Source organism: Triticum urartu, chromosome 2A (genome assembly GCF_056163025.1).
Source record: "Triticum urartu cultivar PI428250 chromosome 2A, HENAU_Tu73, whole genome shotgun sequence".
NCBI lineage: Eukaryota > Viridiplantae > Streptophyta > Magnoliopsida > Poales > Poaceae > Triticum > Triticum urartu.
This window is the reverse complement of record NC_141874.1, coordinates 570813612-570836567: the sequence shown is the minus strand read 5'-3', so window position 1 is coordinate 570836567 and position 22956 is coordinate 570813612. Positions and strand designations below refer to the sequence as shown.

The 22956-nt window shown below is 45.0% G+C and overlaps 2 protein-coding genes and 1 pseudogene across 2 annotated transcripts; 2 read left to right on the top strand and 1 right to left on the bottom strand.

Annotated features, from left to right (window-relative positions):
- The first annotated feature begins 3045 nt into the window (after nt 1-3045).
- Nucleotides 3046-4803, top strand: LOC147985966 (uncharacterized; annotated as a pseudogene).
- Nucleotides 4804-7178: 2375 nt separating this feature from the next.
- LOC125538817 (phosphoglycolate phosphatase 1A, chloroplastic) lies at nt 7179-9799 on the top strand. The gene is made up of 11 exons (XM_048702113.2): nt 7179-7550; nt 7660-7727; nt 7834-7926; nt 8025-8096; nt 8186-8257; nt 8438-8497; nt 8578-8630; nt 8872-8969; nt 9091-9190; nt 9330-9433; nt 9523-9799. Exons 1-11 carry the CDS (start codon nt 7295-7297, stop codon nt 9627-9629), a joined length of 1083 nt encoding a protein of 360 aa, XP_048558070.1. The 5' UTR covers nt 7179-7294; the 3' UTR covers nt 9630-9799.
- Nucleotides 9520-12684, bottom strand: LOC125538816 (uncharacterized). Its single transcript, XM_048702112.2, has one exon. It carries the CDS (start codon nt 12295-12297, stop codon nt 10318-10320), a length of 1980 nt encoding a protein of 659 aa, XP_048558069.1. The 5' UTR covers nt 12298-12684; the 3' UTR covers nt 9520-10317.
- Nucleotides 12685-22956: the final 10272 nt, after the last annotated feature.

Below are 22956 nucleotides of genomic sequence, written 5' to 3'. Positions count from 1 at the left end.
AAATATCACTTCTTTCTGAGCCTTTGACTTCTCCTGATCACGGGGGCGAATTAATTGAAACTGATCATGAGATGCTACAAGAAAATGCAGGTTTTAATGAGACAAACGCAGTTTCTGGCTGTGATTTTATGTGTGCAGATGTGGACGAAACGGGCGCTGAAATCCATGACTGCGCAGCCTCCAGCAGCGCGCGATCCCAGGAGGATCTCCTGAAGCGTGCAGCGACAGCGCCTGTAGCCACCAGCCCATGCAGTGCTGGCGGCCTCCACGATCCACCAACTGCCACGCGTGGGCGGGCCGGTGCTGTGGGCGACAGGCCGACATCTACGGGGCCCATCAACTGTACCCGCTGCCTCACACCCGAGCGGGCCTCTCCTGACGCTACCACGCGGAGCCCGCTTGTTGGCTCTTCCAGCGCGAGGCGCATCTTCTCGGGAGAGCTGGCTGCCTCGGATCTGGAGCAGCAGGGTAGCGGGTCAGCTTCGGTTGATGAGCCCGGATCTTCTGCGACCGAGCCTTTCATCCCAGGATCTCCCGTGTCTACACCATATGTTCCAGAAAATACAAGTGATGCACAAATAATTTATGTACCAATGTCCTCTGCTCGTGTCACTGAAGGCTCTCAGCGTACCACCAGATCGCAGTCCAGAATATTCAAGCATAAGGAATACAAGGATGGTACGATAAGGTATGACAATCGCAAACGTACGTGCGTTTCTTACTAGTACTGGTGAACCAGGTAATTTAAGTGATGCACTTGCACACAAGGAATGGAAAAAGGCTATGGATAGTGAATATCAAGCCCTTATGAAAAATAAAATGTGGCGTTTAGTTCCACCAGGAAAAGGCAAAAATGTGATTGATTGCAAGTGGGTCTATAAAATTAAAAGAAAGGCAGATGGAAGCATAGATAGATACAAGGCTAGGTTGGTTGCAAAGGGATTCAAACAAAGATTTGGAATTGACTATGAGGATACTTTCAGTCCTGTTGTTAAAGCAACTACTATTAGACTTGTATTATTTATTGTTGTTTCTAGAGGTTGGAGTCTATGACAGCTAGATGTTCAGAACGCGTTTCTTCATGGTGTTCTTGAGGAAGAAGTGTTCATGTGGCAACCACCAGGGTATGAAAACAAAAGCACACCACATTATGTTTGCAAATTGGATAAAGCTTTGTATGGGTTAAAACAGGCCCTTAGAGCCTAGTACTCAAGGTTGAGCACAAAGTTACAACAGCTTGGTTTTACTCCATCGAAGGCAGACACCTCTCTATTCTTCTATAACAGAGGTAATACAACAATATTTGTTCTTGTGTATGTTGATGATATAATTGTTGCTAGTTCCAGTCCAGATGCTACCACTTGCCTACTTCAGGATCTCCATATGGATTTTGCATTGAAAGACTTGGGCAATCTTCATTATTTCCTTGGCATTGAAGTAAAACAGGTGAAAGATGGAATACTTCTGACACGGGAAAAATATACTACTGATATTATCAAAAGGATGGGATTGGAACACTGTAAACCTGTAAGTACACCGCTCTCAACTTCAGAAAAGCTCTCGATTGAGGGAGGAGATGCACTTGGTCCAGAGGATGCAACAAATTACAGAAGTGTTGTTGGTGCATTACAGTACTTGACTTTAACTCGTCCAGATATCTCATATTCTATTAATAAAGTATGCAGTATCTGCATGCTCCTAGTACAGTTCATTGGATAGCAGTTAAAAGGATTGTGAGGTATCTTAAGTTTACAATGGGACTTGGAATTAAAATTACTAAGTCATCATCCATGTTGGTGAGTGCATATTCTGATGCAGATTGGTCAGGGTGTGCTGATGATAGAAGGTCCACAGTGGATTTGCTGTATTTCTGGGATCAAATCTTATATTATGGAGTGCAAGAAAACAGGCTATTGTCTCTAGATCCAGCACTGAAGCAGAATATAAAGCTCTAGCAAATGCAACTGCTGAAATCATGTGGATCCAGACTCTTCTTTGTGAACTGGGAATAAAGATTCCACAAGTTGCAAGGTTATGGTGTGACAACATTGGTGCAACCTATCTTTCAGTGAATCCTGTTTTTCATGCACGGACAAAACATATAGAAGTTGATTTCCATTTTGTCAGAGAAAGAGTGGCTCGCAAGCTACTTGACATCAAGTTTATTCACACAGGAGATCAACTTGCTGATGGCTTCACCAAACCGCTTACCACGATGAGGTTGAATGATTTTAAGTACAATCTAAATCTAGACAAGTTTGCATAGGTTTAGATTGAGGGAGGATGTTAGATAGTTAGATAGAGTTATGTGCGTGTATCTTTCAAACTCCTCTATCTCTTCTTCTGTCCGACTCTTCCTCTCGATGTAATCTTCTCTCCCCCTCGTGTACGACTTCTGGAGGAATCCTAGCGATCTCCCAAACTTGTAAGCCACAGCAACTACTCAATATATACAGCGGCCCGAGACCAAAGGGTTCAACGCTTCTCCAATCTTTACACAGTCTTTGTTGTACTAAGGTGGATTAAGATTAATATTGATGGTTCATTCAGGCCAGATGAAAGAAATGGGGGCTGGGGTGCAGTGTTTAGGGACCATGTGGGCGATGTGCTGGTTTGTGCGTCAGGTTTTCTCCCTAATATTTTGAATGCTTTACTGTTATGACCGGCAAATTAGAGGCTTAGCCCAGTGAGTTGTGGCCCAAGTTATCTTATTGTTATTAGGGGCTTAGCTCAATTATCTTATCGTTATTAGGATCATTTGCTTAGGAGTCAAGTAAACCTCTCTATATAAGGAGAGGAGATGTATCAATCTAATCAAGTAAGAAGCAATCATTATTTGCTCGGCTTCCCAAAGGGAGCCGGGAGACCTAACCCTAGCCGCCTCTTGCGCCGCCGCCGTCTATTCTTCATCGCGCCACGGCGCCCCATCGCCGACAGCTGCGATCGCATCTCCGTCAACCCTCTCCCTTCCCATACAACCTACGCCCTAGACCAGATAGGATCCTAGCTCCTATCAATTTGGTATCAGGTAGCTTGGGTCCGATCATGTCTACTCCACCACCCATCCCGCCGCTGCCCACCGCGCCGCTGTCCACCACCGCTGCCCTCTCCACCGCACCGCTGGCGCTGTCCGCCGCCGCGATCGACAACTCCATCGCGCCGCCCGGCTCCTCTACGGGGGCCTCCGCCGGCCAGTCGCTGCCCGTCACCACGCCACCTGCCGTCGTCTACTCCCCGACGGAGATCACCGGGGTCCTTAATGACCTCATCACCGCCGTCCAGGGCATCCGCCTCTACTTGGTCGGGCCTTACGCACAGCCGCCGGCCGTCGTGACCGGGCCAGCCGCCCTGCGCGACCACCACGGTGCCGATCGGGCCTCTACACCACCACTGGCCCGGTCAGCCGCCGCCGCCGCCGTCACCCCCTACTAGCCGTCATGGCCGGCCCCGGCGATCGCCGCGCCTCTGACGACTCCCGGGTCCGGGCAGCCGCCATCCCAGCTGCCGGCCCCACAGGCGCCCGCTGCCACGCCTCCATGACCCAAGTGGCCGGCCCCGGCCCTCGCTGCACCCCCACGCCACCCGGGTCCGTGCCACCGCAGCCGCAGCTGCCGGCCCCGCCACCGCCCAGTACGGGGCCCGGGTCACCCACGCAGGGAGGCGTACTGACCCAGGAAGTGCGCTTCCCGTCGTCGCCATCCCCAATACCGGCCTGGCTGACCGGATCATCGCCGCCACTCGTCTACACGTCGGCGGGAGACCCGCCGGCGCCCACTCTGCAGTTCGGCGATCCCTCCGGCTCGGCGGGGCACTCCACGGGTCGTGGCCATGCTGACCGGGCGCCCCAATCCTCGCTGCTTCGCACCTCCGAGCCAGTCGGCCACGACGCTCCGACTTAGACACCGCCGCGGTTTGCCAAGCTGGACTTCGCCACCTATGACGGCACGAAGGACCCCCTCAACTGGCTCAACCAGTGTGAGCAGTTCTTTCGCGGGTAGCGCACCCTCACCTCGGAGCGTACCTAGCTCGCCTCCTACCACCTCCGTGGCGTGGCACAGACCTGGTACTACGCCCTCGAGCAGGACGAGGGTGGCATGCCCCCTTGGGAGCACTTCCGCGAGCTCTGCCTCCTTCGTTTTGGGCCACCGATCCACGGGAGCCGCTTGGCAGAGCTAATCCGCCTTCCCTTCACCTCCACGGTTCAGGACTTCACCGACCGTTTCCACGCCCTGGCATGCCACGCGTCGGGCGTGACGGCGCAGCAGTTGGTCGAACTCTTCATCGGTGGACTTCCTGATCACATTCGCGTGGACGTGGAGCTTCGGGGACCCCAGGATCTCCAGACGGCCATGTACTACGGCCACGCGTTCGAGCGCCGCACGGTGGCCATCCAGCAGGCATCACCGTCCCGGGCCGCTGGGCCGCTACCCTAGCTGGATGTTCCCGCACAGGATCGGCCTGCTCAGGCTTCCGCATCACCCCTCGCCGCGACCGAGGTGCACCCGTTCCGCCGGCTCACCTCGGCCGAGCTACTCGAGCGTCGCCGCCAAGGGTTGTGCTTCAACTGCGATGATCCCTACATGCCCGGCCACGTCTGCCCACGACTCTTCTACCTAGAGGCTGCAGACTACATTGAGGAGGACGCCGTCGCCGCCGACCTAGCCGCCCCAGCTGTCGCGAAGGTGTTTGACGCTGGTTGATCACCTTGAGGAGTTCAACAAGCACTTCCCCACCTTACAGCCCGAGGACAAGTTGTTTGTGCAGGCGGGGAGAAGTGTTATGACCGACATATTACGGGCTTAGCCTATTGGGTTGTGGCCCAAGTTATCTTATCGTTATTAGGGGCTTAGCCCAATTATCTTATCGTTATTAGGATCGTTTGCTTAGGCGTCAAGTAAACCTCTCTATATAAGTAGAGGAGATGTATCAATCTAATCAAGTAAGAAGCAATCATTATTTGCTCGGCTTCCCAAAGGGAGCCGGGAGACCTAACCCTAGCCGCCTCTTGCGCCGCCGTCGTCTCTTCTTCATCGCGCCACGGTGCCCCGCCACCGGCAGCCGCGATCGCATCTCCGTCAACCCTCTCCCTTCCCGTACAACCTACGCCCTAGACCAGGTAGGATCCTAGCTCCTACCATCTACATTCAGAGATGCTTGCTGCTGAATCTGCACTTCACTTGGCTTCAGACCTGGGAATTGGCAGGGTGTATTTGGAAACGGATGCACTCCTACTGAAAGATGCTATTGATGACAAGGGCGTTGATTTCTCTGATCTGGGCGTTGTGGCCGATCGTTTGAAAGACTTCATTAGGTGTAATTTTATTGAGTGTAAAACTGTGTACTGCCCTAGAGTTTGTAATCAGGTTGCTCACACCCTGGCGACCATGGGATCGCTGATTGCTGGTATGGCTCCCTGTGTAACGGACGGACCTGATCCGTGTGTATCTCTCTTTAGCCCTGTTTGGTTCGGGTGTGGATTTTTAAAAGCAGCTGCGAAAAATCTGCTGTGGAAAAACAGCTGTGGAAAATCTGATGTGAAAAAGATGTAGGTCATTTGGCAAACCAGCTGATACAGCTTTTTCAGATTTTGGCCCGCAGTGGAATCAGATTTTGGAAAGCACGTCCTGGGCTGCTTTCGCTTTTGGTTCAGATTTTAGCAACAGATTTCTGGAATCGGATTTTGCTGGGTTTGCCCTTTGGTTTAGATTCTGCTGCGCGGCAGCGGAATCCGTCGATAAAATCTGAACCAAACAGGGCCTTTGTGGCGAGCGATTTGGCTTCGCATACTGTTTAATGCAATGCATTGAAGCTCAAAAAAAAAGTAGGACAGTCTTTGATTGCAGACATACTCAAGAGCCAAGAGACCGTCCTACTCTCTTCCAGATTACATATTGCCTGTAGGCTGTAGCACATCAATTGCAGAGGCAGAACCTTGGAGAATCGTCTGGATGATCTGAATACTGAGCCCATAGGGTCATTGTTCGATATTGACACACGTAATTACTCCTTCCGTTTCACTATTATAAAATATTTTGGATAGTTCAATTCTACATACGGATTGAAATAAGTGAACAAACACATTAAAATGTGTATATATACATTCGATTCAGAAAAAAGTTAAAACATCTTATAATAAGGAACGGAGACAGTAACAAATGTTTGCTATCCTCAATTTCCTGTGACAGAAAAACATTTCGGATCATCGATCTGGTACCCGCTCAAGATATATCCTCATATTTTCTGCGGTTTGATCTTTGTTAAGGTGCAAGTAAAGAGATGGGGTGATGACTCACTATAACTTGAGGAACAATTTCTAATTAGCAGGCCTTCATTTCATACGAATTTGTATTCTTTCCTTTCCCTTTTCTTCTTTGTGGATTTGTATCCTTTCCTTAAGGTGGTGTGTAGTGCATACCCTACTAGCTCGGTTATTGGAGTTGGAGAGCAAGTTTGGCTTAACATATGGAAGATTACAAAATTAAAGTGTTCCTGTGGCCGCTTGCTGGCAACTCTGTACCTCTCAAAGCAAATCTTATGCTCAGAGAAGCTCACACGTCCAGAAAACATCAATCACAACATTTGCTAGTATATTATACTCTCCTTTCACAAATATAAAATGTTTTGAATATTTCAATTAAAACATGTCTATTATACATCCGATTTAGAAAAAACAAAGTTAGAAACTTTGACCCCATATTTTGAGTTATACATTGACCATATATTTGACTAGTAAAATATAAGTGATATGTCACCAAAATTATATTGTTAGATTCATATATGAAAGTACTTTCCACTTATACTATTATGCTTAAATATAACTTACATTTCATAAGTAAATTTATGTTTAAATTTTGACCTAAATACGAACGAGACTAATAAACCCCGGCGGAGGGAGTGTTCTACAACTATCTGCTATGATGGATAGATGGCAAATATGGACACTCGATCCAAATGGCATATTGTAATCTAATTTCATTCGATTTTTGTAGTAGTTATTAATTCGGCGGTTTCGCTTTGCTCTATAATGAACGGGTCATCCTCCCGACCTTCGTACTAGTGCAAATACTATCTCGAACCACAACCACAGCAACACCACACCCCAATCCCTCCCCTTTGCCTTGCCAGCCACAAATCCACAAGCCATGGGCGCGCCACACCAACCAGACGGAACACGAGAAATGTTCATCCATGGCACAGCCACATAGGCATATACCGTTAAATCGCCCAGACGGAGACCACACCAACCAAACGCCACCCGATCTTCAAAGAAAAACGTACTAGCATCGAAGCAGAGATGCTCCTGGCTCGCGCCTCCCCGGCCTTCCTGCCCTCCACCTCCTCCTCCCCTACCCCATTGTCGCAGACGCTACCGCCGTCTGCGTCCTTCGGGAGGAGCCAGCGCACCGGTGGCAGCCTAACCGTGGCATCGCCGAACTGCACCGTTAGACGGCCCGTGATGGCGGGTGCGGCAGCGGCAGTCCCGGCGGCAAAGCTGGAGGACGCAGAGGCGCTTATCGACTCTGTCGAGACGTTCATATTCGACTGCGATGGTGAGAGATTGATCCATCGATCAAGGTCTAGTTACCAGTTTGCTGCAGCTTTTCCTGAATGAATTGGCTGCTCTCTTCTTCTTGTTGTTGTGGTGGTGGCGGCGCGTAGGGGTGATCTGGAAGGGCGACAAGCTGATCGACGGCGTGCCGGAGACACTCGACCTGCTCAGATCAAAGGTCTGCTGTGTGAACTGTAATGGCTCTGGTAGATTCGCAGATGGATCATCTTCTCAAACTTCTTATGGCTTCTTGCTGATTTCATCAAGCTGTTGCTGTGCTGCAGGGCAAGAGGCTGGTCTTCGTGACCAACAATTCGACGAAGTCGAGGAAGCAATACGGGAAGAAGTTTGAGACGCTCGGGCTCAGTGTCAACGAGGTAGTATCTATTCCTGCCATGACCTGCTGTGTCTGTCCGTCGATCAATTTCCTCTAGTGCAAAATCAACTTGACGAAGCATGGATGGTCGATGCGCAGGAAGAGATATTTGCTTCGTCCTTCGCAGCTGCTGCGTACCTGCAGTCCATCGATTTCCCTAAAGACAAGAAGGTACACATGAAAATGTGACTGCATTGCATTTGTACACATGATTTAGCACAAAAAAACCAAGCACAGAGTTAAGTATTTCTATGGACCAGGTTTACGTGATTGGAGAGGAAGGGATTCTCAAGGAGCTGGAGCTGGCTGGCTTTCAGTACCTCGGTGGACCTGTATGTAACAAAGAGTGACTCCTTTCTCTGTGATATTCATGATTAGTTAACATAACTGCATTTTAGCATGTTAGCTTGTGGTTTAGCCAATGTTGCATGCTAATCAGCATCAACTGATTTGAGTGGATGAGACTTCCGAAAAGTTTACCCGACTTACATTATATTGCCGTGCTCGTGCAGACAGACGGTGACAAGAAGATTGAGCTGAAGCCTGGCTTCTACATGGAGCATGACAAAGATGTCAGTATGATCATTGTTCATGTTCTGATCTTGAGTTAAGAAGTGCCACCACTGCAGTAATAAAATTTGGATTTTCACAGGTTGGAGCAGTGGTAGTGGGATTTGATCGCTATTTTAACTACTACAAAGTTCAGTAAGTACTCCTCTCGCCTTCAAAGTAATGAACTTAGACGATGAAAATAAGGATGGATATAAATGATTCAATTAAGACTGCTAGGATTGTAGAAATTCAGATGTGCATTTGATTTCACACTGAAAATACACTCATTTGATTAAACACGTGCAGAAGCAAGACCACATGCTAGCTCTTTATAATCTACAAAATTTGGTATTGCCAATTCCACAATGTAAACTTATCACTATTTACTTCTAAGGTACGGGACACTCTGCATACGTGAGAATCCTGGGTGCCTTTTCATTGCAACAAACAGGGACGCTGTCACCCATCTCACTGATGCCCAGGAGTGGGCAGGTTAGTCAGGCATTCCAACACTTTATATATACTACCAGCTAAAAAGAACTCTTTATGCATACTGCGGAAGGATACATACCACAGTCCCTTACTGAAATCATGAACATTTGCCTTGGCCCAGGTGGCGGGTCAATGGTCGGCGCTGTTCTTGGTTCAACCAAACAAGAACCGCTTGTCGTCGGGAAGCCGTCAACATTCATGATGGACTACCTGGCAAAGAAGTAAGAGGCTAACTGTCCCACCAGTGGTCCAGCTCCATGAATCCATTTCCAGAACTCTGCAAGGAAGAATGTGTGAAGCAAAAGCTGATGTCTAAGAATAGTTTTGAGATGTTTTACCTTTGTTCTTCTTTGGTGGCAGGTTTGGAATCACAACATCTCAGATATGCATGGTAGGTGACCGTTTGGATACTGACGTTCTATTTGGGCAAAATGGAGGCTGCAAAACTCTTCTGGTTCTTTCAGGTATCTTGATCATACCATTCACCCTGAACTCTAGTGCATGCTCTGCTGAATTTGCATCGGCACTAACCTTGGTCGGCTGCCTTCTGCAGGTGTGACTTCTGAGCAGATGCTTCAAAGCCCCGACAACAAAATCCAGCCAGATTTCTACACAAACCAAATTTCTGATTTTCTCACCCTTAAAACAGCAGCAGTATGAACAGAAATGTGAACGGACTGTTTTACCTGGGGAGGCCCATCACTTTTGTATAGCAACGAAGAGATCACAGGGATGGTTTTCTTTTTCACATCGATTTGTAATCGTGAGACAGATGTTTAAATGCAAGTATGTATATCATTAAATGAATATCAATTTGATGCTGCTGCCTACTTTTCCTTGGCTCAAGATTAACACAGAAGATCTATGCCAAAATATGCCTGGTTAATCTCGAAATGTAAGCCTATAGAAGGCAAATATGATCCCAGAAGGAAAAATAAGTTGCATCACCAACTCTTATGTTGCTTATGAGAAAAGATTCCAAAAGAGAAGCATTACTGTTTGTATATTACCTCTAACAATACTAGCAACAAAGTGTTTCACTCAGATCTTGTACCAAGCTGTCCAAGCTATCTTACTGGGAATCAATAAATTACTAAAGCATGAACATCGAATTATGTGTATGCTCTGTACTTTTATGTGCAGAAGATCAAACACAAATGATCCGATCTGGTTCCCATGCTCTCTAAGCTCAAGCAAGAAGTGCACACAATAGCATACCATGAGAATTTCATTATATCAGTAAGAAGTAAGAACAAGAATGTACTGTACAGATGGTATGAAAGCTTCGCTCTAATGACAAAATTGCATGATGAAATCTATACAGTTTCAGTTGTACATTATTGTGGCTTTACTTTTCTGATTTCTTTAAGCTGCGCAACAATGTTAGCAAAGCTTCCTTCACATTTTGGCTCCTTGTTTGCCTCGTTTCCTCTGAAGTGACACGCAAGCTCTCAAGACCACGGCCCAGGGAGGCAATCATGGGAACAGAAGGTGCGGCCTCAGCAGCACACTCAATCCCATCTCCATGCTTCAGGAGGCCAGCACATGCAACCAAGCTAAAACTAAATGTTGCCCAAGGAGCTATTCGGAAAGGTCGGTTGTGCTTCTGCCTCTTTTGCATTATTTCATAGAACGATGTCCGCATCGCCAACAAGCTAGTTCTCTCTACAGATGATATTACGGTGTGTGTCACCGCCCGAATCTTCTCTGCTGAAGCTGTGAACTGTAAAACAGATGACTTCGAACCAGCACTAACAACCCCATGAGAGAGGAGCTTGCTTAATACAACGCCGGCATGCCTTTGCAGCTGCATTAAGCCATACTTTAAGATCACTGGAGTTTTATAAGGAGCCAACTTAAGAATGGCAGATGCCTGGATGGTTTTCGACAAAGATGAAAAACCAAGAATTGCTGTTCCTCCCGCACCAACTGCGACCACAGGTTTCTCAGCTATCCAGCTCTTTTTATCAGTGCTGTCCGATGGCACCTCATTGTTATCACTCTCATTTTCGCTCTCATTTTTGTTGCCATAATGATTGAAGCAACTGCCAGCTAATTGTGTGATCTCCGAAGGAACAGGAGTGTTCCAGTGTCTCCTTATTCCAGCTAAGCAGCTGGCATCAACTACAGCCACCACAGAACCGAACTCCCTTAGTTGACTTCTGAGAGCTTGAACAAGAAGAATGTGGCACTTCTCCTCAGAAGGGAGCTCTGCAAAATCCAATTTCTCCAAACTATGATTATCCCTAGTATTAATGCGGCGTCTTCCTGCATTGTTTAAACATATTCTGAGAGCCTCTATTGCAATTCCAAATACATAGACATCAGATAACATTTCACTGCAAACTGGCTTCCCCTTGTGAACTTGAGTGAGCAACATCTGTGCAGAAGCCATAGCCTTCCCAATTGATGGAATTTCAACAAATATCTCATAAAGGTCAGAGAGCAGAGGGTAGACGGTCTGCGCAAAAAGTGGAGGCTCGTATCTGTCGGCCGGCTTACATTCTGACAGTCTGCACTCCGCAACAGCATAGGAAGAGATAGCTTGGGACAACAACAAGTTAGCAGTTGGAGCTAGCGACTTCATGAGCTGCCCTCCATAATCATCCACAAGGCATATCTTCCTGACATGGGAGCTTACTGCAGAAGTGGCACTCTTAGGGAGCAAGCAGTTACTCTGTAACTGGAGACCAGATTTATCATCCATGGCACTCTGAGGAAGAGTGCAGCTAGTCTGCGATTGCGGAGCCGGATTATCGTCCGTACTATTTCCGTTGCTCGATCCACCCGCATTGCAATTTTTCTCATACGGAGAGCCGAGCAAGAGAAAATGCGACTCTGTCTCCTCCGCAGCTCTCTTGGCAGCCAATAGGTGGCCATAGAATCCAACCCCAAAAATCTCCCGGAGGACCTGGCAAGCGGCGGATTTCACATAGTGATCTTTGCTCTTCTTCTCGGTGATGCAACGCTTAATCACCTGTAGCGGCGACGCCGGCACGCCGCCCGCTCCGCCTTCAGCCAGGCACTGCTCCTCGATCAAAACGTCCTCGACCTCTGTGTGCGCGACCTGGGTGATCACGGCCCGGGGCCGCACCGCCCTGATCAGATGTCCGGCGTCCAAAGCGGACTGCTCGGAGAGGTTCTGCGCCGCGAGGATGTAGAGCAAGCCCTGCGTCTCGGGCTCCCGGATCGCGAACACGAACTGCTTCGTCTCCTCGGGCACGGAGAGGGTCCGCACCAGCCGCGCGGAGGCGCCCAGGTCGTCCTCCTTCAGGAGAGCCGAGAGCGGCCACAGGCTTTGAATGTACGAGAGCACCGCCGACGCCATGGCCGCCGCATCAGCGGTTGCTCCGCCGGCGACCTTCCGGGGGAGAGATGCTGCCTCCGATCGAACGGGGAGGGCTGACTTGCCCCCTTCTCCCCCTCTTATTCTTCCCCTCGGGGCCTGATTCGGGGGGCGAAGGGGTGCTCCTCGGCCGCTTCCGCCCCCGCCGAGACTCGCCGCCGGCGGTGGCGGTGGCGGTGGCGGCGGATGGTTGCGTAGGGCTACGGGAATTTGGGTGGCGTGCGTGCGGCTTGCCCTAGATTTCTTTCTGGAACTCCTTTTGCTTTTCTTTTTCTTCCGTTTTCTGCTACGAGTTGTCCATCTTTGCTCTGGGCGCGCCGGGTCCTTTCCAGACGCGCTTCTGCCTCGGTCGTTATCGGTCGGTCGACATGGGTTGAGGGTAGGACTAGCGTCGCATCTTCCCCCACTGTGAATACCAGGCAGGCCGAGCAGACATTCATTTTTTTAACGGGGGAAGATTAACAGAAACAGAAATTCGTACAACAATATTTCATCGTAATACGATGTCTTATTTACTGGAGTATATCAATTTTTATAGTACAAATCACGTACACACCGGCCATCATAAAGAAAAGAGAAAAAATGTTTTTGCCACTCTAGTTTTTGCCCACTTTGTTTATGCCACTCTAAAATTTAACATTTCACTTTTGCCACTCTTAGCTTTTGACAATATATCAATTTTGCCATTCAATGGCAAAAAAAAAAATTCAAAGTAGCATTTGTGATACATTGCAAAACTTAAGAGTGCCAAAAGTGAAATGAAAAATTATGGTTTTTGCCACTGAATGGCATTTGTGATGTATTGTCAAAAGCTAAGAGTGACAAAGGTGAAATATCAAATTCTAGAGTGGCATAAGCAAAGTGGGCAAAAATTAGAGTGGCAAAAACAAAATTTTCCCTAAAGAAAACATACACACCAACCTAATAAAACTGAACAAATAGTATAACACTAGTCTTTGCACAAAGAAACATCATCCAAAAAATAAAATTACAAACAAGACTGAAAAACCTCTAAGCTTGACACCGCCGTCTGTCACTTTCCTCTGGCGCCACCACAACAATCACCATAGGAAAAAAAATGTCGGATCACCTTCACACCCGAGTTTGACGTGGCTCCATCACTGATATGCAGGTTTGCGGACCTTCAAGGTGGCTCGCCAAAGGCCGTTACCATTGAACGAATCAGACCGGGACAACAACTCGAACACGCCATCGAACTCCAGATATGGCACCACCACACGATTAAGACGTCGGAGGAGGAAACCATACATGTCATCCACGTACCATGAACCCAACATACGATCCACCATCTTTCAGATACCGCCGATGCAGATCACAATCTGCATCCGCTCCTGGACTACCTCCCAAGTTTCACGCCGGCGCTGGAGTAGACATTGTCGTAGCAGCGGACCCGAGGACACAGGTCCACCGCGAGGATGCAGCCGCCGCTACATACTTGCTTAAACATCTGGATTTTAGACCCATCCCCAACCAAAGAATAGATCGCCTCGTCAAAATAGGATATGAAGAAACTTTCTTCAGCGCCGCTATCGCCGTCGCCAAAGCCAAGACGATGTACGATCTAAAAAACTAAGCTACTTTAACCTAAAATTATCCACACGTGTGAATTTGGCGACCCCCTTATCAGCGACGACCGAGGTCGTCGGCGAAGGGGAGCCGCCGGAGAACGGCACTGGAAGGCTGACTCTCTAATTGGCATATCTATCTACGACTTCCTTGTACAAAAACACGAGTTGATGATGTTGGGAAACGTAGTAATTTCAAATTTTCCTACGCACACACAGGATCATGGTGATGCATAGCAACGAGAGGGGAGAGTGTGTCTACGTACCCTCGTAGACCGAATGCGGAAGCGTTAGCACAACGCGGTTGATGTAGTCGTACGTCTTCACGATCCGACCGATCCAAGTGCCGAACGCACGGCACCTCCGAGTTCAGCACATGTTCAGCTCGATGACGTCCCACAAACTCCAATCCAGCAGAGCTTCACGGGAGAGTTCCGTCAGCACGACGATGTGATGATGGTGATGATGATGCTACCTGTTGGAAATATGCTCTAGAGGCAGTAATAAAATGGTTATTACTATATTTCCTTGTTCATGATAATTGTCTATTGTTAATGCTATAATTGTGTTATCCGAAAATCGTAATACATGTGTGTATACATAGACCACAACATGTCCCTAGTGAGTTTCTAGTTGACTAGTGATGTCTACTACACAACCTTCTTCTTGTAGACGTTGTTGGGCCTCCAAGTGCAGAGGTTTGTAGGACAATAGCAAATTTCCTTCAAGTGGATGACCTAAGGTTTATCAATCCGTAGGAGGCGTAGGATGAAGATGGTCTCTCTCAAGCAACCCTGCAACAAAATAACAAAGAGTCTCTTGTGTCCCCAACACACCCAATACAATGGTAAATTGTATAGGTGCACTAGTTCGGCGAAGAGATGGTGAAACAAGTGGTATATGGATGGTAGATAAAGGTATTTGTAATCGAAAATAATAAAAACAGCAAGGTAGAAAGTGATAAAAGTTAGCGTAAACGGTATTGCAATGATAGGAAACAAGGCCTAGGGTTCATACTTTCGCTAGTGCAAGTCCTCTCAACAATAATAACATAATTGGATCACATAACTATCCCTCAACATGCAACAAAGAGTCACTCCAAAGTCACTAATAGCGGAGAACGAACGAAGAGATTATTGTAGGGTACGAAACCACCTCAAAGTTATTCTTTCCAATCAATCCGTTGGGCTATTCCTATAAGTGTCACAAACAGCCCTAGAGTCCGTACTAGAATAACACCTTAAGACACAAATCAACCAAAACCCTAATGTCACCTAGATACTCCAACGTCACCTCAAGTATCCGTGGGTATGATTATACGATATGCATCACACAATCTCAGATTCATCTATTCAACCAACACAAAGGACCTCAAAGAGTGCCCCAAAGTTCTATCGGAGAATCATGACGAAAACGTGTGCCAACCCCTATGCATAGGTTCATGGGCGGAACCCGCAAGTTGATCACCAAAACATACCTCAAGTGAATCACGTGATATCCCATTGTCACCACAGATACGCACGGCAAGACATACATCAAGTGTTCTCAAATCTTTAAAGACTCAATCCGATAAGATTACTTCAAAGGGGAAACTCAATTCATTACAAGAGAGAAGAGGGGGAGGAGAAACATAATATCCAACTATAATAGCAAAGCTCGCGATACATCAAGATCGTGCCAAATCAAGAACACGAGAGAGAGAGAGATCAAACACATAGCTACTGGTACATACCCTCAGCCCCGAGGGAGAACTACTCCCTCCTCATCATGGAGAGCACCGGGATGATGAAGATGGCCATCGAAGAAGGATTCCCCCTCCGGCAGGGTGCCGGAACGGGTCTAGATTGGTTTTCGGTGGCTACGGAGGCTTCTGGCGGCGGAAGTCCCGATCTAATCTCTATCTCGGAAGTTTTAGGATACGTGGATATATATGAGTGCAGGGAGTACGTCAGGGGAGCCACGACGGCCTCACGAGGCAGGGGGCGCACCCTAGGGGGATGGGCGCGCCCCCACCCTCGTGGCTTCCTCGTTCCTTCCTTGACGTGGGGTCCAAGTCCATCGGGTGGCTTTCGTTCCAAAAATAACTTCTCTAGTTGATTTCGTTCCGTTTCGACTCCGTCTGATATTCCTTTTCTTCAAAACACTGAAATAGGCATAAAACAGCAAATCTGGGCTGGGCCTTCGGTTAATAGGTTAGTCCCAAAAATAATATAAAAGTGGATAATAAAGCCCAATATTGCCCAAAACAGTAGATAATATAGCATGGAGCAATCAAAAATTATAGATGCGTTGGAGACGTATCAAGCATCCCCAAACTTAATTCCTGCTCGTCCTCGAGTAGGTAAATGATAAAAAGATAATTTTTGATGTGGAATACTAGTTGGCATAATTTCAATGTAATTCTTCTTACTTGTGATATGAATATACAGATCCGAAAGATTCAAAACAAAAGTTCATATTGACATAAAAATAATAATACTTCAAGCATACTAACTAAGCAATTATGTCTTCTCAAAATAACATGGCCAAAGAAAGTTCATCCCTACAAAATCATATAGTTTAGTCATGCTCCATTTTCATCACACAAGAATGCTCTCATCATGCACAACCCCGATGACAAGCCAAGCAATTGTTTCGTACTTTAGTAATCTCAAACTCATAAACCTTCACGCAATATATGAGCGCGAGCCATGGATATAGCACTATGGGTGGAATAGAATATGATGATGGAGGTTATGTGGAGAAGATAAAAAGGAGAAAGTCTCACATCAACGAGGCTAATCAATGGGCTATGGAGACGCCCATCGATTGATGTTCATGCAAGGAGTAGGGATTGTCATGCAACGGATGCACTAGAGCTATAAATGTATGAAAGCTCAACAAAAGAAACTAAGTGGGTGTACATCCAACTTGCTTGCTCACGAAGACCTAGGGCACTTGAGGAGGCCCATTGTTGAAATATACAAGCCAAGTTCTATAATGAAAATTCCCACTAGTATATGAAAGTGACAACATATGAGACTCTATATGAAGAACATGGTGCTACTTTGAAGCACAATATATGAGACTCGTTATATCATGATGCTACTTTGAAGCACAAGTGTGGAAAAAAGGATAGTAGCATTGCCCCTTTTATTTATTTATTATTTATTATTATTTTGGGCCTTCTCCTTTTTTATGGCCTTTCTCTTTTTTGGGGGGACAATGCTCTATTGAATGATGATCATCACACTTCTATTTATTTACAACTCAATGATTACAACTCGATACTAGAACAAAGTATGACTCTATATGGATGCCTCCGGTGGTGTACCGGGATATGCAATGAATCAAGAGTGACAAGTATGAAAAAATTATGAACGGTGGCTTTGCCACGAATACTATGTCAACTACATGATCATGCTAAGCAATATGACAATGATGAATGTGTCATGATAAACTGGATGGTGGAAAGTTGCATGGCAATATATCTCATAATGGCTATGGAAATGCCATAATAGGTAGGTATGGTGGCTGTTTTGGGGAAGATATAAGGAGGTTTATGTGTGATAGAGCGTATCATATCACGGGGTTTGGATGCACCGGCGAAGTTTGCGCCAACTCTCGATGTGAGAAAGGGCAATGCACGGTACCGAAGAGGCTAGCAAGGATGGAAGGGTGGGAGTGCGTATAATCCATGGACTCAATATTAGTCATAAAGAACTCACATACTTATTGCAAAAATCTACAAGTCATCAAAAACCTCGGCACTACGCGCATGCTCCTAGGGGGATAGATTGGTAGGAAAAAACCATCGCTCGTCCCCGACCGCCACTCATAAGGAAGACAATCAAATAACACCTCATGTTTCAAATTTGTTACATAACGTTTACCATACGTGCATGCCACGGGACTTGCAAACTTGAACACAAGCACTTCTCAAATTCACAACTACTCAACTAGCATGACTTTGATATTATTACCTCCATATCTCAAAACAATCATCAAGCATCAAACTTCTCTTAGTATTCAAAACACTCATAAGAGAATTTTATTATTAATCTTGTATACCTAGCATATTAGGATTTTAAGAAAATTACCATGCTATTAAGACTCTCAAAATAATCTAAGTGAAGCATGAGAGTTCATCTATTTCTTCAAAATAAAACTACCACCATGCTCTAAAAGATATAAGTGAAGCACTAGAGCAAACAACAAACTACTCCGAAAGATATAAGTGAAGATCAATGAGTAGTCAAATAATTATGCAACTATGTGAAGACTCTCCCATTTAATAATTTCAGATCTTGGTATTTTATTCAAACAGCAAGCAAAGAAAAATAAAATAAAAAGGCGCTCCAAGCAAAACACATATCATGTGGCGAATAAAAATATAGCTCCAAGTAAAGTTACCGCTGAACGAAGACGAAAGAGGGGATGCCTTCCGGGGCATCCCCAAGCTTAGGCTCTTGGCTATCCTTGAATATTACCTTGGGGTGCCTTGGGCATCCCCAAGCTTAGGCTCTTGCCACTCCTTATTCCATAGTCCATCGAATCCTTACCCAAACTTGAAAACTTCACAACACAAAACTTAACAGAAAACTCGTAAGCTCCGTTAGTATAAGAAAATAAATTACCACTTCAAGGTACTGTAATGAACTCATTATTTATTTATATTGGTGTTATATCTACTGTATTCCAACTTCTCTATGGTTTATAAACTATTTTACTAGCCATAGATTCATCAAAATAAGCAAACAACACAATGAAGACAGAATCTGTCAAAAACAGAACAGTCTGTAGTAATCTGGATCAAACGTATACTTCTGGAACTCATAAAATTCTCAAATAAATTTCTGGACCTGAGGAATTTATTTATTAATCATACGCAAAAATAATTAACTAAATAGCACTCTCCAAATAGAAATGGCAGCAATTCTTGTGAGTGCTAAAGTTTCTGTTTTTTACAGCATGATCAACAAGACTTTCCCCAAGTCTTCCCAAAGGTTCTACTTGGCACAAACACTAATTAAAAGCATAAAACCACATCTAAACAGAGGCTAGATGAATTATTTATTACTAAACAGGAGCAAAAATCAAGGAACAAAAATAAAGTTGGGTTGCCTCCCAACAAGCGCTATCGTTTAACGCCCCTAGCTAGGCATGATGATTTCAATGATGCTCACAAAAAGGATAAGAATTGGAATATAAAGAGAGCATCATGAAGAATATGACTAGCACATTTAAGTCTAACCCACTTTATATGCATAGGGATTTTGTGAGCAAACAACTTGTGGGAACAATAATCAACTAGCATAGGAAGGTAAAACAAGCATAACTTCAAAACTTTAAGCACATAGTGAGGAAACTTGATATTATTGCAATTCCTACAAGCATATATTCCTACCTCATAATAATTTTCAGTAGAATCATGAATGAATTCAACAATATAACCAGCACCTAAAGCATTCTTTTCATGATCTACAAGCATAGAAAATTTACTACTCTCCACATAAGCAAAATTCTTCTCATTCGGGATAGTGGGAGTATCATAAGAGACTTGGATACTATAAATTGTTTCCACATTAAAAGAGTAATGTTCAGAAAAGGGGTAACCATAATCATGACAAGTTTCATAAATATAATCCTCACTACTTTTTATAGCATAAGTATCATCACAATAATTATCATAAGTAGGAGGCATGTTATTATCACTATAAATTTGCATATCAAAACTTGGGATACTAAAAATATCATCTTTATTAAACATAGCATCCCCAAGCTTGGGACAAACATTAATTGCAGCAAATATATTCTCAAGTATGTCATCCTCATCAAACATAGCTTCCCCAAGCTTGGGCCTTTTCATATCATAAGCATAATCACTCTCATCATTAATAGTATGGATAGCACCAATAGTATAGCAATTATCATATTATTCCAAGCAAGTGCCAAAAAGATTTTCAAGATCATAAGAAGTATCATTATCTTCCACAATTATATTTTCATGAGGCACAATAGTAATAGGAGCAGCATTATTTGAGAGAGAGATCTTTTTACCTCTCTTCCTTTTTCTTTTCTTCTTCTTCACCACATCATGTGTGGGTTCAATATTCTTTTTGGAGCTCCTTATTAATGAGATTGGTTGAATAGGAGGCTCCTCCCCGTTACCTGATTCATCATAAGAAATAATAGGAGGATATTGTGAAGTCTCTTCTCTTTCATTAGTATTCTCTTCATCTTCTATTTGTTTTCTTTTCTTTATGTAATTGGCAATATAAGGATTTTCAATGCAATTCACCGCACAATACATATAAATTTCCTCTAGGTCAAAATGAAGAACTTTATCAAGATTAAACTTTGGAATACCCTCAGTTATACGTTTCATTTCCTCATACCCCATAAGAAGACTAAGCTCTTTATGATGCTCAAGGGTAATCAAATTATCACAATTTTTGGATACGATTCGGTCATGAAACAATTTGCATTGGAGATTTAAATGACCATGTTCATTGCAAAGCTCACAAGGGGCACGAAAAATATTGAATCTTTCAGCACATTCATCTAGCTCTTCTTGCAACAATTTAGTTTCTAAGTACTTATGCTTCTTGCAATATCTATCTTCTCTATTTGGTGTGCACTTACAAACCCAATGCACTCCACAAAAATTGACATGTTTGTAGGAGACATTTTCATCATAACTAGCGCAATCATCATTAGTGTCATGGATATTCAAAGAATTCGTACTAACAACATTGCAATCATGCTCATCATTCAAATATTTAGTGCCAAACATTTTATAGATTTCTTTTTCTAGCACTTGAGCACAATTATCCTTTCCATCATACTCACGAAAGATATTAAAAAGGTGAAGCGTATGAGACAAACTCAATTCCATTTTTTTGTAATTTTCCTTTATAAACTAAACTAGTGATAAAACAAGAAACTAAAAGACTCGATTGCAAGATCTAAAGATATACCTTCAATCACTCACCTCCCCGGCAACGGCGCCAGAAAAGAGCTTGATGTCTACTACACAACCTTCTTCTTGTAGACGTTGTTGGGCCTCCAAGTGCAGAGGTTTGTAGGACAGTAGCAAATTTCCCTCAAGTGGATGACCTAAGGTTTATCAATCCGTAGGAGGCGTAGGATGAAGATGGTCTCTCTCAAGCAACCCTGCAACAAAATAACAAAGAGTCTCTTGTGTCCCCAACACACCCAATACAATGGTAAATTGTATAGGTGCACTAGTTCGGCGAAGAGATGGTGAAACAAGTGGTATATGGATGGTAGATAAAGGTATTTGTAATCGGAAATAATAAAAAAAGCAAGGTAGAAAGTGATAAAAGTTAGCGTAAACGGTATTGCAATGATAGGAAACAAGGCCTAGGGTTCATACTTTCGCTAGTGCAAGTCCTCTCAACAATAATAACATAATTAGATCACATAACTATCCCTCAACATGCAACAAAGAGTCACTCCAAAGTCACTAATAGCGGAGAACGAACGAAGAGATTATGGTAGGGTACGAAACCACCTCAAAGTTATTCTTTCCAATCAATCTGTTGGGCTATTCCTATAAGTGTCACAAACAGCCCTAGAGTTCGTACTAGAATGACACCTTAAGACACAAATCAACCAAAACCCTAATGTCACCTAGATACTCCAATGTCGCCTCAAGTATCCGTGGGTATGATTATACGATATGCATCACACAATCTCAGATTCATCTATTCAACCAACACAAAGGACCTCAAAGAGTGCCCCAAAGTTCTATCGGAGAATCATGAAGAAAACGTGTGCCAACCCCTATGCATAGGTTCATGGGCGGAACCCTCAAGTTGATCACCAAAACATACATCAAGTGAATCACGTGATATCCCATTGTCACCACAGATACGCACGGCAAGACATACATCAAGTGTTCTCAAATCTTTAAAGACTCAATCCGATAAGATTACTTCAAAGGGGAAACTCAATTCATTACAAGAGAGAAGAGGGAGAGGAGAAACATAAGATCCAACTATAATAGCAAAGCTCGCGATACATCAAGATCGTGCCAAATCAAGAACACGAGAGAGAGAGATCAAACACATAGCTACTGGTACATACCCTCAGCCCCGAGGGAGAACTACTCCCTCCTCATCATGGAGAGCACCGGGATGATGAAGATGGCCACCGGAGAAGGATTCCCCCTCCGGCAGGGTGCCGGAACGGGTCTAGATTGGTTTTCGGTGGCTACGGAGGCTTCTGGCGGCGGAAGTCCTGATCTAACCTCTGTCTCGGAAGTTTTAGGATACGTGGGTATATATGAGTGCAGGGAGTACGTCAGGGGAGCCACGACGGCCCCACGAGGCAGGGGGGGCGCCCTAGGGGGGTGGGCGCGCCGCCCACCCTCGTGGCTTCCTCGTTCCTTCCTTGACTTGGGGTCCAAGTCCATCGGGTGGCTTTCGTTCCAAAAATAACTTCTCTAGTTGATTTCGTTCCGTTTCGACTCCGTCTGATATTCCTTTTCTTCGAAACACTGAAATAGGCATAAAACAACAAATCTGGGCTGGGCCTCCGGTTAATAGGTTAGTCCCAAAAATAATATAAAAGTGGATAATAAAGCCCAATATTGCCCAAAACAGTAGATAATATAGGATGGAGCAATCAAAAATTATAGATACGTTGGAGACGTATCAACTAGCTCGTTGATCAATAGATGGTTACGGTTTCCTAACCATGGACATTGGATGTCATTGATGACGGGATCACATCATTAGGAGAATGATGTGATGGACAAGACCCAATCCTAAGCATAGCACAAGATCGTGTAGTTCGTCTGCTAAAGCTTTTCTAATGTCAAGTATCTTTTTCCCTTAGACCATGAGATTGTGCAACTCCCGGATACCGTAGGAGAACTTTGGGTGTGCCAAACGTCACAACGTAACTGGGTGGCTGTAAAGGTACACTGCGGGTATCCCCGAAAGTATCTGTTGGGTTGGCACGAATCAAGACTGGGATTTGTCACTCCGTATGACGGAGAGGTATCTCTGGGCCCACTCGGTAGGACATCATCATAATGAGCTCAGTG

Excerpts from the sequence above, each read along its gene's own strand:
- LOC125538817 (XM_048702113.2), top strand. The coding sequence starts at position 7,295 with ATGCTCCTGGCTCGCGCCTCCCCGGCCTTCCTGCCCTCCACCTCCTCC. Across the intron at positions 7,728-7,833 it reads TCGACCTGCTCAGATCAAAG|GGCAAGAGGCTGGTCTTCGT; the intron begins GTCTGCTGTGTG and ends GCTGTGCTGCAG. Across the intron at positions 9,434-9,522 it reads AACTCTTCTGGTTCTTTCAG|GTGTGACTTCTGAGCAGATG; the intron begins GTATCTTGATCA and ends TGCCTTCTGCAG.
- LOC125538816 (XM_048702112.2), bottom strand. The coding sequence starts at position 12,297 with ATGGCGTCGGCGGTGCTCTCGTACATTCAAAGCCTGTGGCCGCTCTCG.